Here is a 14565-nt window from a genome sequence, read left to right as displayed (position 1 = left end):
TTATGTAAATAACTTGTTACTTTATTTGATTTTTTAAACTTTATTTAGTAAATATTTTCTTAACTCTATTTCTTGAAGTGCATTGTTGGTTAAAGCCTTATAAGTAAGCATTTCACAGTAAGGTCTACCTACACCTGTTGTGTTCAGCGCATGTGACAAATAACATTTGATTTGATCTCCACAGAGGAAATTTGAAGCTCTGTCAGAGTGACCATGGGATTCTTGGTCACCTTCGAAATTTCTTCCATTTAAAAATGATGGGAGGCCACTGAGTTCATGGGGACCTTCAATACTGGATCAGCCCAACCCTACCACCAGTACCCTGGATCAGCCCAACTCTACCACCAGTACCCTGGATCAGCCCAACCCTACCACCAGTACCCTGGATCAGCCCAACCCTACCACCAGTACCCTGGATCAGCCCAACTCTACCACCAGTACCCTGGATCAGCCCAACCCTACCACCAGTACCCTGGATCAGCCCAACCCTACCACCAGTACCCTGGATCAGCCCAACCCTACCACCAGTACCCTGGATCAGCCCAACCCTACCACCAGTACCCTGGATCAGCCCAACCCTACCACCAGTACCCTGGATCAGCCCAACTCTACCACCAGTACCCTGGATCAGCCCAACCCTACCACCAGTACCCTGGATCAGCCCCAACCCTACCACCAGTACCCTGGATCCGCCCAACCCTACCACCAGTACCTGGATCAGCCCAACTCTACCACCAGTACCCTGGATCAGCCCAACCCTACCCACCAGTACCATGGCTCAGCCCAACCTACCACCAGTACCCTGATCCGCCCACCCCTCTACCCCAGTCACCCTGGATCAGCCCAACCTCTACCACCAGCTACCCTGGATCAGCCCAACCTTACCCCACCAGTACCCTGGATCAGCCACCTCTAGCCACCAGTCCCCTGGATCCAGCCCCCCCCCCCCTACCAACCAGTACCCTGATCAGGCCCCCCCCCTTACCACCAGTACCCTGGATCAGCCCAACCCTACCACTCAGCTACCCGGTCAGCCCCCCCCCCCCCCCTACCACCAGTACCCTGGATCAGCCCCCCCCCCCCCCTACCACCAGTACCCTGGATCAGGCCCCCCCCCCCCCCCCCCCCTACCACCAGTAACCTGGATCAGCCCCCCCCCTACCACCAGTACCCTGGATCAGCCCAACCCTACCACCAGTACCCTGGATCAGCCCAACCCTACCACCCAGTACCCTGGATCAGCCCAACCCTAACCACCAGTACCCTGGGAATCAGCCCAACCCTACCACCAGTACCCTGGATCGCCCAACCCTACCACCAGTACCCTGGATCAACCCCCCCCCCCCTACCACCATTACCCTGATCAGCCCCCCCCCCCCCTACCACCATTACCTGGATCAGCCCCCCCCCCCCTACCACCAGTACCCTGGATCAGCCCCCCCCCCCCTACCACCAGTACCCTGGATCAGCCCCCCCCCCCCTACCACCAGTACCCTGGATCAGCCCCCCCCCCCTACCACCAGTACCCTGGATCGCCCCCCCCCCCTCCCACCAGTACCCTGGATCAGCCCCCCCCCCCCTACCACCAGTACCCTGGATCAGCCCCCCCCCCTACCACCAGTACCCTGGATCAGCCCCCCCCCTACCACCATACCCTGGATCAGCCCCCCCCCCTACCACCAGTACCCCTGATCAGCCCCGCCCCCCCCTCCACCGTACCCTGGATCAGCCCCCGCCCCCCCTACCACCAGTACCCTGGATCAGCCCCCGCCCCCCTACCACCAGTACCCTGGATCAGCCCCCGCCCCCCTACCACCACTACCCTGGATCAGCCCAACCCTACCACCAGTACCCTGGATCAGCCCCCTCTACCACCAGCACCCTGGATCAGCCCAACCCTACCACCAGCACCCTGGATCAGCCCAACCCTACCACCAGCACCCTGGATCAGCCCAACCCTACCACCAGCACCCTGGATCAGCCCAACCCTACCACCAGTACCCTGGATCAGCCCCCTCTACCACCAGTACCCTGGATCAGCCCAACCCTACCACCAGTACCCTGGATCAGCCCCCTCTCTCTACCACCAGTACCCTGGATCAGCCCCCTCTACTACCAGGCAGTTAATTGAAATGTTTTACATGTATTATTGAACCTTAATTTAACTAGGCAAGTCAGTTAAGAACAAATTATTATTTACAACAACGGCATACCCCGCCCAAACCCTCCCCTAACCCGGACAACGCTGGGCCAATTGTGCGCCGCCCTATGGCACTGCCAATCACGGCCGGTTGTGATACAGCCTGGAATGGAACCAGGGTCTGTAGTGATGCCTCTAGCACGGAGATGCAGTGCCTTAGACCGCTGTGCCACTCGTGAGGCCTGAGAGGCAGTTTGTTTTTGTTAGAGTTAGTGCTGCTGTTATATGGACTACCATCCCAATACTGACCAGGAGGACCCCTACAGGAGGACAGGGAGATTTGAGGAAAATTGTAAAAAAAAGTGAATTATAATGTATTTATCCCTTTCCAAAACTAATGATGAGTACTTCTAAAAACGAATGGACAGTGCTTAGCTTTAATAGGCTGCTACTACTGCTGTAGCCTAAACCCAAGTCTGTTAACCTTATCAAACAAGAACAGGTGATATCCGGCACGGAAAGACTCCTTACTACTCCCATCTTAAACCTCTAAGAGACAGTTGAGGGGACAGAGAGCTGCTCTCACAACTACACATTGACACAGGGGGATGCGCCTCAGATAGAACTCTATTCCCTACTGCCCCCTGGTCAAAAGTAGTGGACTGAATGGGGAATAGTGTGCCATTCGGGACAAAAACAACATCTCTCAACACATGAATCCTGTCTTGTTTAAATCACAACCTTCTGACTCCAGTTGAACTAATTAGATGATGTTTGGTGGAGGAATGCAGCTCTGGTGACAGAGCAGAGTAGAGCAGGCGATAGAGATGAGAAACAGTATGCATCCCAACTGGCACCCTATTCCCCTATAAACAAAAAAACTTGTGTGACATGCCAGAAACAAAACGATGACATGCCAGAAACAAAACGATGACATGCCAGAAACAAAACGATGACATGCCAGAAACAAAACGATGACACTACACATTCAAGTATATCGGAACAAATTATGAAAAGACAAGCATTGTAAATTGTGCGTGGAAGAGGTGTAAAAATGATTGATGTCTATCAACAATGACAAGCCACCGGGGTCTGACAACTTGGATGGAAAATTACTGAGGACGATAGAAGACAATATTGCCACACCTATTTGCCATATTTTCAATCTAAGCCTACTTGAAAAGTGTGCGCCCTCAGGTCTGAAGGGAAGCTAAAGTCATTCTGCTACCTAAGAAGACTAAAGCCCCCTTTTTACTGGCTCAAATAGCTGACCAATCAGCCTGTTACCAAACCTTAGTAAACTATTAGAAGAAAAAAAAATAGCGTTTGACCAGATACAATGCTATTTTACAGTAAACAAAATGACAGACTTTAGGCACGCTAATAGGGAAGGACATTCAACAAGCACAGCACTTACACAAATGATGGCTGAGAGAAATTGATGCTAAAATTATTGTGGGGGTTGTCTTGTTTGACTTTAAATGCAGCTTTTGACATTATCGATCAGTCTGCTGCTGGAAAAACTTGTTTTATGGCTTTACACGTCTTGCTATATTGTGGATAAAGAGTTACCTGTCTAACAGAACACAGAGGGTGTTCTTTAATGGAAGCCTCTCCAACATAATCCAGGTAGAATCAGGAATTCCCCAGGGCAGCTGTCTAGGCCCCTTATGACATGCTACCGGCTTTGAGGAAAGCCAATGTCTATATATGTGGATGACTCAACACGATACACATCAGCTACTATAGCGACTGAAATGACTGCAACACTTAAAGAGCTGCAGTTAGTTTCCGAGTGGGTGGCAAGGAATACGTTTGTTCTAAATATTACTAAAACTAAAAGCATTGTATTTGGGACAAATCATTCACTAAACCCTAAACCTCAACTAAATCTTGCAATAAATAATGTGGAAATTGAGCAAGTTGAGATGACTAAACTGCATGGAGTAACCCTGGATTGTAAACTGTCATGGTCAAAACATATTGATACAACAGTAGCTAAGATGGGGAGAAGTCTGTCCAGAATAAAGCGCTGCTCTGCCTTCTTAACAGCACTGTCAACAAGGCAGATCCTACAGGCCCTAGTTTAGTAACACACGGACTATTGTTCAGTCGTATGGTCAGGTGCCACAAAAAGGGACTTAGGAAAATTGCAATTGGCTCAGAACACGGCAAAATGGATGGCCCTTGTGTGTCTGGAAACATTTCTGGGATGTTTTATTTCAGCTCATGAAACATGAGACCAACATTTTACCTGTTATTTGTATTGCTTTTAAATCTTTTTAATAAATTTTTATCTTATTAACACTTTGTTCTAGCTAGCTATTTGTGTAGGTAGCTATCAAGTAAACACAATGATAAAAGACGCGTTTATATTTTTGTTCAGTCTGAGACTGCCATCCAAAGAAGTAATTTGTGTGACTTTCAAAATGTTGTACAAAATTCCCCAGCGATTGGATGGTCTCTAACAAATGAGAATATCAAAGTTGAGAACACCATCATGAGACCGGCTAAGACCCAGCCTATCGGATTCTGGGCCCAATCAGAACGTGTTTGCATTCTAGAAATCGTCGGGGAGGGAAGCAAATCTAGACACATTGTGGAGAAGAAACGTCAGTTGGACAGAGCGATGTGGATGAGTAGACAGGCAAGAAAATGGTAGCCATATTGGTCAGGGAGAAATCCAAACCAGTCTCATTGGAATGAATGGCAGTAGAGGCATAATCCTGTGATATATTTCAGAAATGGTGAAAACGAATTGTAACCTAAAATATTGTCTTATAATTATAAATACAGTTTCTATGGATTTTATACAAATGTTCTGTATAAATAGCCTCTAAAATATTTGTAAACAGACCATAAATGTCAACAACAAAAAAGCGCTGTTATACGATACAATATCAGTACTTGTTGCTTTTACAACTTGTAAAAGTCCTATCATCAACTGGTGTCAGCCAGTGTCTGGCCGTAGACGGACTGCCTTGATGAAAGGAATGTTGGCAGTTCATTTGAAGGAAAAAAAAAAGAAAAAAAAAGTAAAGTATATTTAATATTTCCTCTAAAACTGGCAGGCTAACTAGCTAACAAATGTACAAATACATTCTTCAAATTCATTGTTTTACACAATATCTTATCACAGCACTGGTAAAACTATGGTTGACCAAACTCCCTGACCAAAATGGCTGACTGTTCTCACCATAAGACGGTTCCATTCTAGTACTCTAACTCCATGGTTCTAATCTCATCATGGTGGCCGCATCAGAAGGTGGGTGTGTTTCCAATAGAGGTCGACCGATTAATCGGAATGGCCGATTAATTAGGGCCGATTACACGTTTTCGATATAAGTAATCGGTATCGGCGTTGAAAAATCATAAAATTGGTCGGCATCTAGTATCCAACAAATGACACAGATCCTATCGTTAAATGTAAAGAGAGTGTTTGTGACCATCAGTCCATGGCATAAGAAAATACCCCCATTACCCAAAGTAATGCACGTTAAGAGTGAAAAAGAGACAGGATTTAAAATATGTCACACAGCAAACAGACGCTGAGGACTCACTCCAAACTACTGGCTGGACCAGGACATTGTCAGAACCTGTTAGTTACAGCACCTTGCAAGTTGAATATGATAAGACGGTCTTGGATAAGTTTGCTGTTATTTAGATGGGTCGGGGAAGCGTCTTACTGTTTCTCTGTGTGTGTGTGTGTGTGTGTGTGTGTCTTACTGGTGACAGCACTGGCGTTGTTGGGTGTGTGTGTGTGTGTGTCTTACTGGTGACAGCACTGGCGTTGTTGGGTGTGTGTGTGGTGTGGTGTGGTGTGGTGTGTGTGTGTGTGTGTCTTACTGGTCACAGCACTGGCGTTGTTGGGTGTGTCAGCTCTAAGGTACTGGGTGGTCTGGGTGGACGGTTGGGACAGGCCCTGGGAACTGCCACTGTCTGAAACACTGGAACACAGAGGAGGGGAGAGGGATGAGAAAGGTACTCATGATGAATGTGAGGAAGAAGGTTCGAGGAAGACGCCAACTTCACAACACACTTCTCTAACATCCTTATAAAGTCATTTTTCAGTCGCTCCCATTGGCCACCTGGCCAGGTACCCTATGACATGGTCCTGAAGGAGCCTGTTCTGTCCTGCTAGGCCTCAAGCCAAGACAGCCTTTTAAACAGATAGAGAACCCGTCACTGCAGTACAACCCGCCACTAAGAAACCCTCTTAAGGATCTTCCTATTTACAATAAAAGGAGAGTGTCTGTTCACATCTCACCAACAGCAGACTGATTCAATCAAACAAACAGCATTAAAGCAACTCAATTTATCTCAAATATTGCATTAGATAGATTCCTGGTTGACTGTGAGAATTTGTTCGAGAGAGAGAGAGAGAGAAAAACACAGATGATTCATATCAACAATAACCTGAGATAACACCGATATATGAATCTCCCAAGATGGGGAGTCAGTGGTAGGAATCTAAAAAGTAGTGAACGTGAAAAATCCTGTTTGTTAGAAATCTAATTCAGACCACGTCCTATACTCACATAGCATCTGAGTAGGAATGGTGATCTAGGATCAGATCGTCCTGTTTGTTAGAAATCTAATTCAGACCACGTCCTATACTCACATAGCATCTGAGTAGGAATGGTGATCTAGGATCAGATCGTCCTGTTTGTTAGAAATCTAATTCAGACCACGTCCTATACTCACATAGCATCTGAGTAGGAATGGTGATCTAGGATCAGATCGTCCTGTTTGTTAGAAATCTAATTCAGACCACGTCCTATAGTCACATAGCATCTGAGTAGGAATGGTGATCTAGGATCAGATCGTCCTGTTTGTTAGAAATCTAATTCAGACCACGTCCTATACTCACATAGCATCTGAGTAGGAATGGTGATCTAGGATCAGATCGTCCTGTTTGTTAGAAATCTAATTCAGACCACGTCCTATACTCACATAGCATCTGAGTAGGAATGGTGATCTAGGATCAGATCGTCCTGTTTTATACATTTATAAAAGTGATCAACAGTGAGAAGCCTTGTGTTAATAATAGGTCCCTCCTGGTAACTGAACCCAGACATCTTCATACCCACTGTACAGGGTTTCAACCTGTTCTACTACATCCAAGCACAAATCTGTGGAGACATTAAAAGCTCTGCTGGCTTTATGATGTATCAATATGCTACTGCAGTAGAGACATTGGCATACGGGAAACAGCTAACATAGTAAATCATGTATTCATTAGCGTATATCCTAGCAAACGTAACAAAGCGGTTTGCAACAGAAACTGAAAAGGACTTTCTTATTGGACAAGTTAAGGTAGTCCCCCTCACTGTTTGAGTTGGTGTTCTTACATTTGATGCTTAGTGAACACAACCCTGGGTAAATGACGTGAACCACAGGGACGTGGTTCCACTAGTGTGTCTGGTGTGCTGGTTCTCATGACTTAGATTTCCTCCAATTAGGTTTGTCTGGAGTTAGGGATGCCCCTAACAGAACATGCAACTCAAGAAATGAAGCAGACAATCAAATGTCATTTGACAAAATCCCATTTTGTGGGAAAAAACACCATTCTAAAATGGCAAACCTGATGTGAGCGGTTCAATGTCTGACAGAGGAAAATCTCCATTAGAAACTTAGAAAGGAGGGGAGATCTAAAGATGCAACAACTAGCATGGGCTGCTAATATGACTAGGATTATCATCAACTAGCACGGGATGTTAATATGACTAGGATTATCATCACCTAGCATGGGCTGCTAATATGACTAGGATTATCATCAACTAGCATGGGATGCTAATATGACTAGGATTGTGCCTTTGTCTTCTGAACAGCAAAATAAAGTTTATATGAAAACCAATAGAACAGGAGAGAAATGCTGGTTTCCATGGCATAGATGAAGTCTTAATTAAACGTTTTTAAACAATTAAAATATCAGTTTTCAAAATGCCTACTGCCTTCAGCTCACTACTGCCTTCAGCTCACTACTGCCTTCAGCTCACTACTGCCTTCAGCTCACTACTGCCTTCAGCTCACTACTGCCTTCAGCTCACTACTGCCTTCAGCTGGGTAACGCGCTAAGCCTGCCTACCGGCACTTGAATGGCGAAATTCAAATTAGGCTAGCAGTTGAGAAATAAACAAAAAATACTAACTATGTAGGCCATCAAAAACAGTTAACAGACAATTGCATTTAGAGAAGTTGCTCAGTGACTTCTAAAATCACGTTTCACTCCAGCAGCAACGAGCTGCAGAGGTGATATTCAGCTCAGAAAAGCCTCTGTACGCTGTGCCAGTGTGATAAATACAATATGATATGACTAACGAAAATGTACACGTGCCAATTTAATTCCACAAAATTATGCAAATTACCTAAACACCAATAAGCATGACGGTCAAATGTACATACATCGACTTACTTCCATCAATGAATAAAAAGCATTCGTTTGCAATGGGATTGTTTCCCACCCCACCCCAGTCAATTTGGCCAGCAACAATCTTATTTATTGGCTTTTCATTCAGTCACCACACAGTGCCCCTCTGTAATTACCGGGACAGTGCCCCCAACCGGTAATTATTGGACAGAGCATTGTCAGCTTTAATTCAAGGGTATTTTCATTCATATCAGGTGAACCGTTTAGAAATTACAGCACTTTTTGTACAATAGTCACCAAATTCTAGGGGAGTAAAACTAGTGGGACAAATTCACGTGTAGTAAAATGTGAAGTATTTGGTCCCTTGTGACTCTACACATTTGCAAGGTATGTTTTGATTGTGTTTCAGATTATTTTGTGGCCAATAGAAATGGTAAATAATGTACTGTGTCATTTTGGAGTCACTTTTATTGTAAATAAAGAAGTCTACTACATTAGTGTGGATGCTACCATGATTACAGATAATCCTGAATGACTCGTGAATAATGAGTCAAAGTTAGACGCCACAAATATCATACCCCCAAGAAATGCTAATCTCTCACCATTACAATAACGGGAGGTTAACATTTTTTGGGGGGGGGGTAGGATATTTGTGGCGTCTAACTTTCTCAATTATCATTATTCACGATTATCCGCAATCATGGTAGTGTCCACATTCATTTAGAAGTGTATGGGAACAAATACTTCACTTTGTACTACTTTAATACACACGTGAATTTGTCCCAATACTTTTGCTCCGCTGAAAATTGGAGGACTATATTTGACTTCAAATCCAAACTTTTGAAATATAAAAGCCAAAATAAAACATTTTCAAAGTCCCCAATAATTACGGAGAGGGCACTGTAAATGGAGATTAGTTGAAGTGAGGTTAGGGGAACACAGGATGAATAGGAAGTACCCAGTCTAAGGGACAGCACACTGTGTGAGACTTCAATACAACATCATTGATCATCCTTAGGGGCCCCAGGTACTGACCTGTCATCCAGTTCTACTCTCTTCATGCTGTGTAAATGCATAACAGCCAGGACAATGGCAACCAGGAAGATGACAGCACAGCACACCCCAACACTGATATAGAACACCCTGGTAGAGGTGGTAGGAATGGACACTCCATCTGGAGGAGAGAGGGACAAAGGTCAGAGGTTAGAGAGAGAGAGACAGATAGCACAAAACACCCCAACATTGGTATAAGTAAATCACGTTACACCATCTGGCAGTCCGACAGATGAATGTGGGTTTGGCAGATGACAGGAGAACGCTACCTGCCCAAATGCATAGTCCCAACTGTAAAGTTTGGTGGAGGAGGAATAATGGTCTGGGGCTGTTTTTCAGTGAAGGGAAATCTTAATGCTACAGCAAACAATGAGATTCTAGACAATTCTGTGCTTCCAACCTTGTGACAACAGTTTGGGGAAGGCCCTTTCCTGTTTCAGCATGACAATGCCCCCATGCACGCCGACTGCGAGCCAGGCCTAATCCCCCAACATCAGTGCCCGACCTCACAAATGCTTTTATGGCTGAATGGAAGCAAGTCCCTGCAGCAATGTTCCAACATTAGTGTAAAGCCTTCCCAGAAGAGTGGAGGCTGTTATAGCAGCAAAGGAGGGGGGGGGACCAACTCCATATTAATGCCCATGATTTTTGAATGAGATGTTCGAGAAGCAGGTGTCGACATACCTGCAGTCAACTTGTGCTATACGTTAGGAGATAGAGTTCTTCATTTCACCCGCCACAGTTTTTCATTATGAAGCTTACCAGTAGTGTTTGTTTACAAGTACACAACGACGAGAGACCGAAGCCTTGTGAGTCACTCACTGTGGTGCAGCACGTGCCAGGTGATCTAGTAACAGTATGGAATTCACAGCTAAATGTTTACCAGCTAGACATCTAACAACTATTAAGTTAACGGTCCACAAAAACGCTCTGCAGTTGTGCATTTGGTTTGCTAATTTAGTAGCTAGTTAGCGATATAGCTAAGCTTCTTCCAAAATCAAGGTTGGCTTGGTAACAGCAGAGAATCCCTTCCTGGATCAAGAACCTTTGTGTATAACATTTGATTTGTGCAGCCAACTAGGAGTAGCATTTTTGAGTTGGGATATCTGTCCTGCAAATACGTCAGATCAGAGACAAAAAAATTATCACAATGCACTTGTTAGCATTCTCTATGGGATTTTACATTTACTTGTTAGCATTGCTAACCTTCAGATTACAATAGGCACAGTGGTGGGTTTGAAAATAGCGCCTCTTGTGTTCAGTGTCGGTATTACTGAATATCCCAGTATGGCACAAGGTCTGTATGAAGATATGACAATCTGGATACTGTCCAAGTCTAATGGAGTCCTAAATAGCAATGCTTCTGACCCAAGCTGGTCTCAGTCTAAACTCATCCCTCTGTGTGAAAGCTCTCCTCTCATCCCTGTGCCTTTTAAAAGCCTTTCTGAGATGCCTCAGGTCCAAGCCCACCCAAGCAGAAGAAGGCAAGTACTAAGTACCAGGACAGCTAATGGCTGCTGGTCACTGAGGCAGCAGCAGCACACGGCTCACTATAATAGTCCTGAATAAACCCCATGGAGAGGTGGAGAGGGGGGGTGGAGAGGTGACTGGAGAGATGGAGAGGGGGGGGGTGGAAATGGGCTCCGGGCAGCCGAGTGGAAATGGAGGAAAACTCGCCTCCCTGCGGACCTGGCATCCTTTCACTCCCTCCTCTCTACATTTTCCTCTTCTGTCTCTGCAGCTAAAGCCACTTTCTACCACTCTAAATTCCAAGGATCTTCCTCTAACCCTGGGAAGCTCTTTGCCACCTTCTCCTCCCTCCTGAATCACCCCCCCCACCCTCTCTGCGGATGACTTCGTCAACCATTTTGAAAAGAAGGTCGACGACATCCGATCCTCGTTTGTTAAGTCAAACGACACCGCTGGTCCTGCTCACCGCTGGTCCTGCTGAATGCACCAATTTGTAAGTCGCTCTGGATAAGAGCGTCTGCTAAATGACGTAAATGTTAAATGAGATGGAGAGGGGGGGTGGAGAGGTGACTGGAGAGGTGGAGGGGGGGTGGGTGGAGAGATGGAGAGGGGGGGTGGAGAGATGGAGAGGGGGGTGGAGAGATGGAGAGGGGGGTGGAGAGATGGAGAGGGGGGTGGAGAGATGGAGAGGGGGGGTGGAGAGATGGAGAGGGGGGGTGGAGAGATGGAGAAGGGGGGTGGAGAGATGGAGAGGGGGGTGGAGAGATGGAGAGGGGGGGTGGAGAGATGGAGAGGGGGGTGGAGAGATGGAGAGGGGGGTGGAGAGATGGAGAGGGGGGTGGAGAGATGGAGAGGGGGGGTGGAGAGATGGAGAGGGGGGGTGGAGAGATGGAGAGGGGGGGGTGGAGAGATGGAGAGGGGGGGTGGAATCAGAGAGTTTTAAAGGATAAACACATCTCCCTCTAGGTCTAGAATTATACTGCCTTGTTGCACTGCCTTGCTGAGGTAGAGGCTATAACAGAGATGACTGGAGAGGTGAACGAGGGGGGAGAGCCTTATTGAACTGCATGGCCGTATACACGGAGGAGAGCCTTATTGAACTGCATGGCCGTATACACGGAGGAGAGCCTTATTGAACTGCATGGCTGTATACATGGAGGAGAGCCTTATTGAACTGCATGGCCGTATACACGGAGGAGAGCCTTATTGAACTGCATGGCTGTATACATGGAGGAGAGCCTTATTGAACTGCATGGCCGTATACACGGAGGAGAGCCTTATTGAACTGCATGGCCGTATACATGGAGGAGAGCCTCATTGAACTGCATGGCTGTATACATGGAGAGCCTTATTGAACTGCATGGCCGTATACATGGAGGAGAGCCTCATTGAACCGCTTGGCTGTATACATGGAGAGCCTCATTGAACTGCATGGCCGTATACACGGAGGAGAGCCTTATTGAACTGCATGGCTGTATACACGGAGGAGAGCCTTATTGAACTGCATGGCTGTATTCACGGAGGAGAGCCTTATTGAACTGCATGGCTGTATACACGGAGGAGAGCCTTATTGAACTGCATGGCCGTATACATGGAGAGCCTTATTGAACCGCATGGCCGTATACACGGAGAGCCTTATTGAACCGCATGGCCGTATACACGGAGGAGAGGCTTATTGAACCGCATGGCCGTATACACGGAGGAGAGCCTTATTGAACTTGGAAGAGAGCCTTATTGAACTTGGAAGAGAGCCTTATTGAACTGCATGGCTGTATACACGGAGGAGAGCCTTATTGAACTGCATGGCCGTATACATGGGGATCCTATAATTCATTCTGTGTTCCATTAATTAAGCTCTGTGGTTGTATACTGCCACTTAGTCTGAGACACGTCTATTCGCTGTAACATTCTAGTCTAGATGGTTTAGGGGACAGGATATACGGCTATACATTATACTAACACTATATATTTTACCTCTTGGGGATGTCATTCGAAAACATAATGTTAAATTTCACTGCTATACGGATGACACACAGCTGTACATTTCAATGAAACATGGTGAAGCTCCAAAATTGCCCTCGCTAGAAGCCTGTGTTTCAGACATAAGGAAGTGGATGGCTGCAAACTTTCTACTTTTAAACTCGGACAAAACAGAGACGCTTGTCCTAGGTCCCAAGAAACAAAGAGATCTTCTGTTCAATCTGACAATTAATCTGGATGGTTGTACAGTCGTCTCAAATAAACTGTGAAGGATCTCGGTGTTACTCTGGACCCTGATCTCTCTTTTGAAGAACATATCAAGACTGTTTCAAGGACAGCTTTTTTCCATCTACGTAACATTGCAAAAATCTGAAACTTTCTGTCCAAAAATGACGCAGAAAAATTAATCCATGCTTTTGTTACTTCTAGGCTGGACTACTGCAATGCTCTACTTTCCGGCTACCCGGATAAAGCACTAAACAAACTTCAGTTAGTGCTAAATACGGCTGCTAGAATCCTGACTAGAACCAAAAAATTTGATCATATTACTCCAGTGCTAGCCTCCCTACACTGGCTTCCTGTTAAGGCAAGGGCTGATTTCAAGGTTTTACTGCTAACCTACAAAGCATTACATGGGCTTGCTACTACCTATCTTTCCGATTTGGTCCTGCCGTACATACCTATACGTACGCTACGGTCACAAGACGCAGGCCTCCTAATTGTCCCTAGAATTTCTAAGCAAACGGCTGGAGGTAGGGCTTTCTCCTTTAGAGCTCCATTTTTATGGAATAGTCTGCCTACCCATGTGAGAGACGCAGACTCAGTCTCAACCTTTAAGTCTTTCCTGAAGACTTATCTCTTCAGTAGGTCCTATGATTAAGTATAGTCTGGCCCAGGAGTGTGAAGGTGAACGGAAAGGCTGGAGCAACGAACCGCCCTTGCTGTCTCTGCCTTGCCGGTTCCCCTCTTTCCACTGGGATTCTCTGCCTCTAACCCTATTACAGGGGCTGAGTCACTGACTTACTGGTGTTCTTCCATGCCGTCCATGGGAGGGGTGCGTCACTTGAGTGGGTTGAGTCACTGACGTGGTCTTCCTGTCTGGGTTGGCGCCCCCCCTCCTTGGGTTGTGCCATGGCGGAGATTTTGTGGGCTATACTCGGCCTTGTCTTCGGACGGTAAGTTGGTGGTTGTAGACATCCCTCTAGTGGTGTGGGGGCTGTGCTTTGGCAAAGTGGGTGGGGTTATATCCTGCCTGTTTGGCCCTGTCCGGGGGTATCATCGGATGGGGCCACAGTGTCTTCTGATCCCTCCTGTCTCAGCCTCCAGTATTTATGCTGCAGTAGTTTATGTGCCGGGGGGCTAGGGTCAGTCTGTTTCATCTGGAGTATTCTCTTGTCTTATCCGGTGTCCTGTGTGAATTTAAATATGCTCTCTCTAATTCTCTCTTTCTTTCTTTCTCTCGGAGGACCTGAGCCCTAGGACCATGCCTCGGGACTACCTGGCATGATGACTCCTTGCTGTCCCCAGTCCACCTGGCCATGCTGCTGCTCCA

The 14565-nt window shown here is 46.4% G+C and overlaps 1 protein-coding gene across 6 annotated transcripts in view; it reads right to left on the bottom strand.

Moving 5' to 3' along the window:
* LOC115158884 (tyrosine-protein kinase RYK-like) overlaps positions 1-14565 on the bottom strand; it is an 83900-nt gene that overhangs the window by 36293 nt on the left and 33042 nt on the right. For all 6 annotated transcript variants that reach the window (XM_029708297.1, XM_029708299.1, XM_029708298.1 and 3 more), the window contains exons 6-7: positions 9546-9684; positions 5987-6087 (exon numbers count right to left, since the gene is read on the bottom strand). In XM_029708297.1, coding sequence (XP_029564157.1) covers positions 5987-6087; positions 9546-9684 — 240 coding nt within the window. The remainder of the gene's footprint in view (positions 1-5986; positions 6088-9545; positions 9685-14565) is intronic.

This window comes from Salmo trutta, chromosome 22 (assembly GCF_901001165.1).
Source record: "Salmo trutta chromosome 22, fSalTru1.1, whole genome shotgun sequence".
Classification (NCBI taxonomy): domain Eukaryota; kingdom Metazoa; phylum Chordata; class Actinopteri; order Salmoniformes; family Salmonidae; genus Salmo; species Salmo trutta.
The sequence above is the reverse complement of the archived record's forward strand: the minus strand, read 5'-3'. Positions and strand labels throughout refer to the sequence as shown.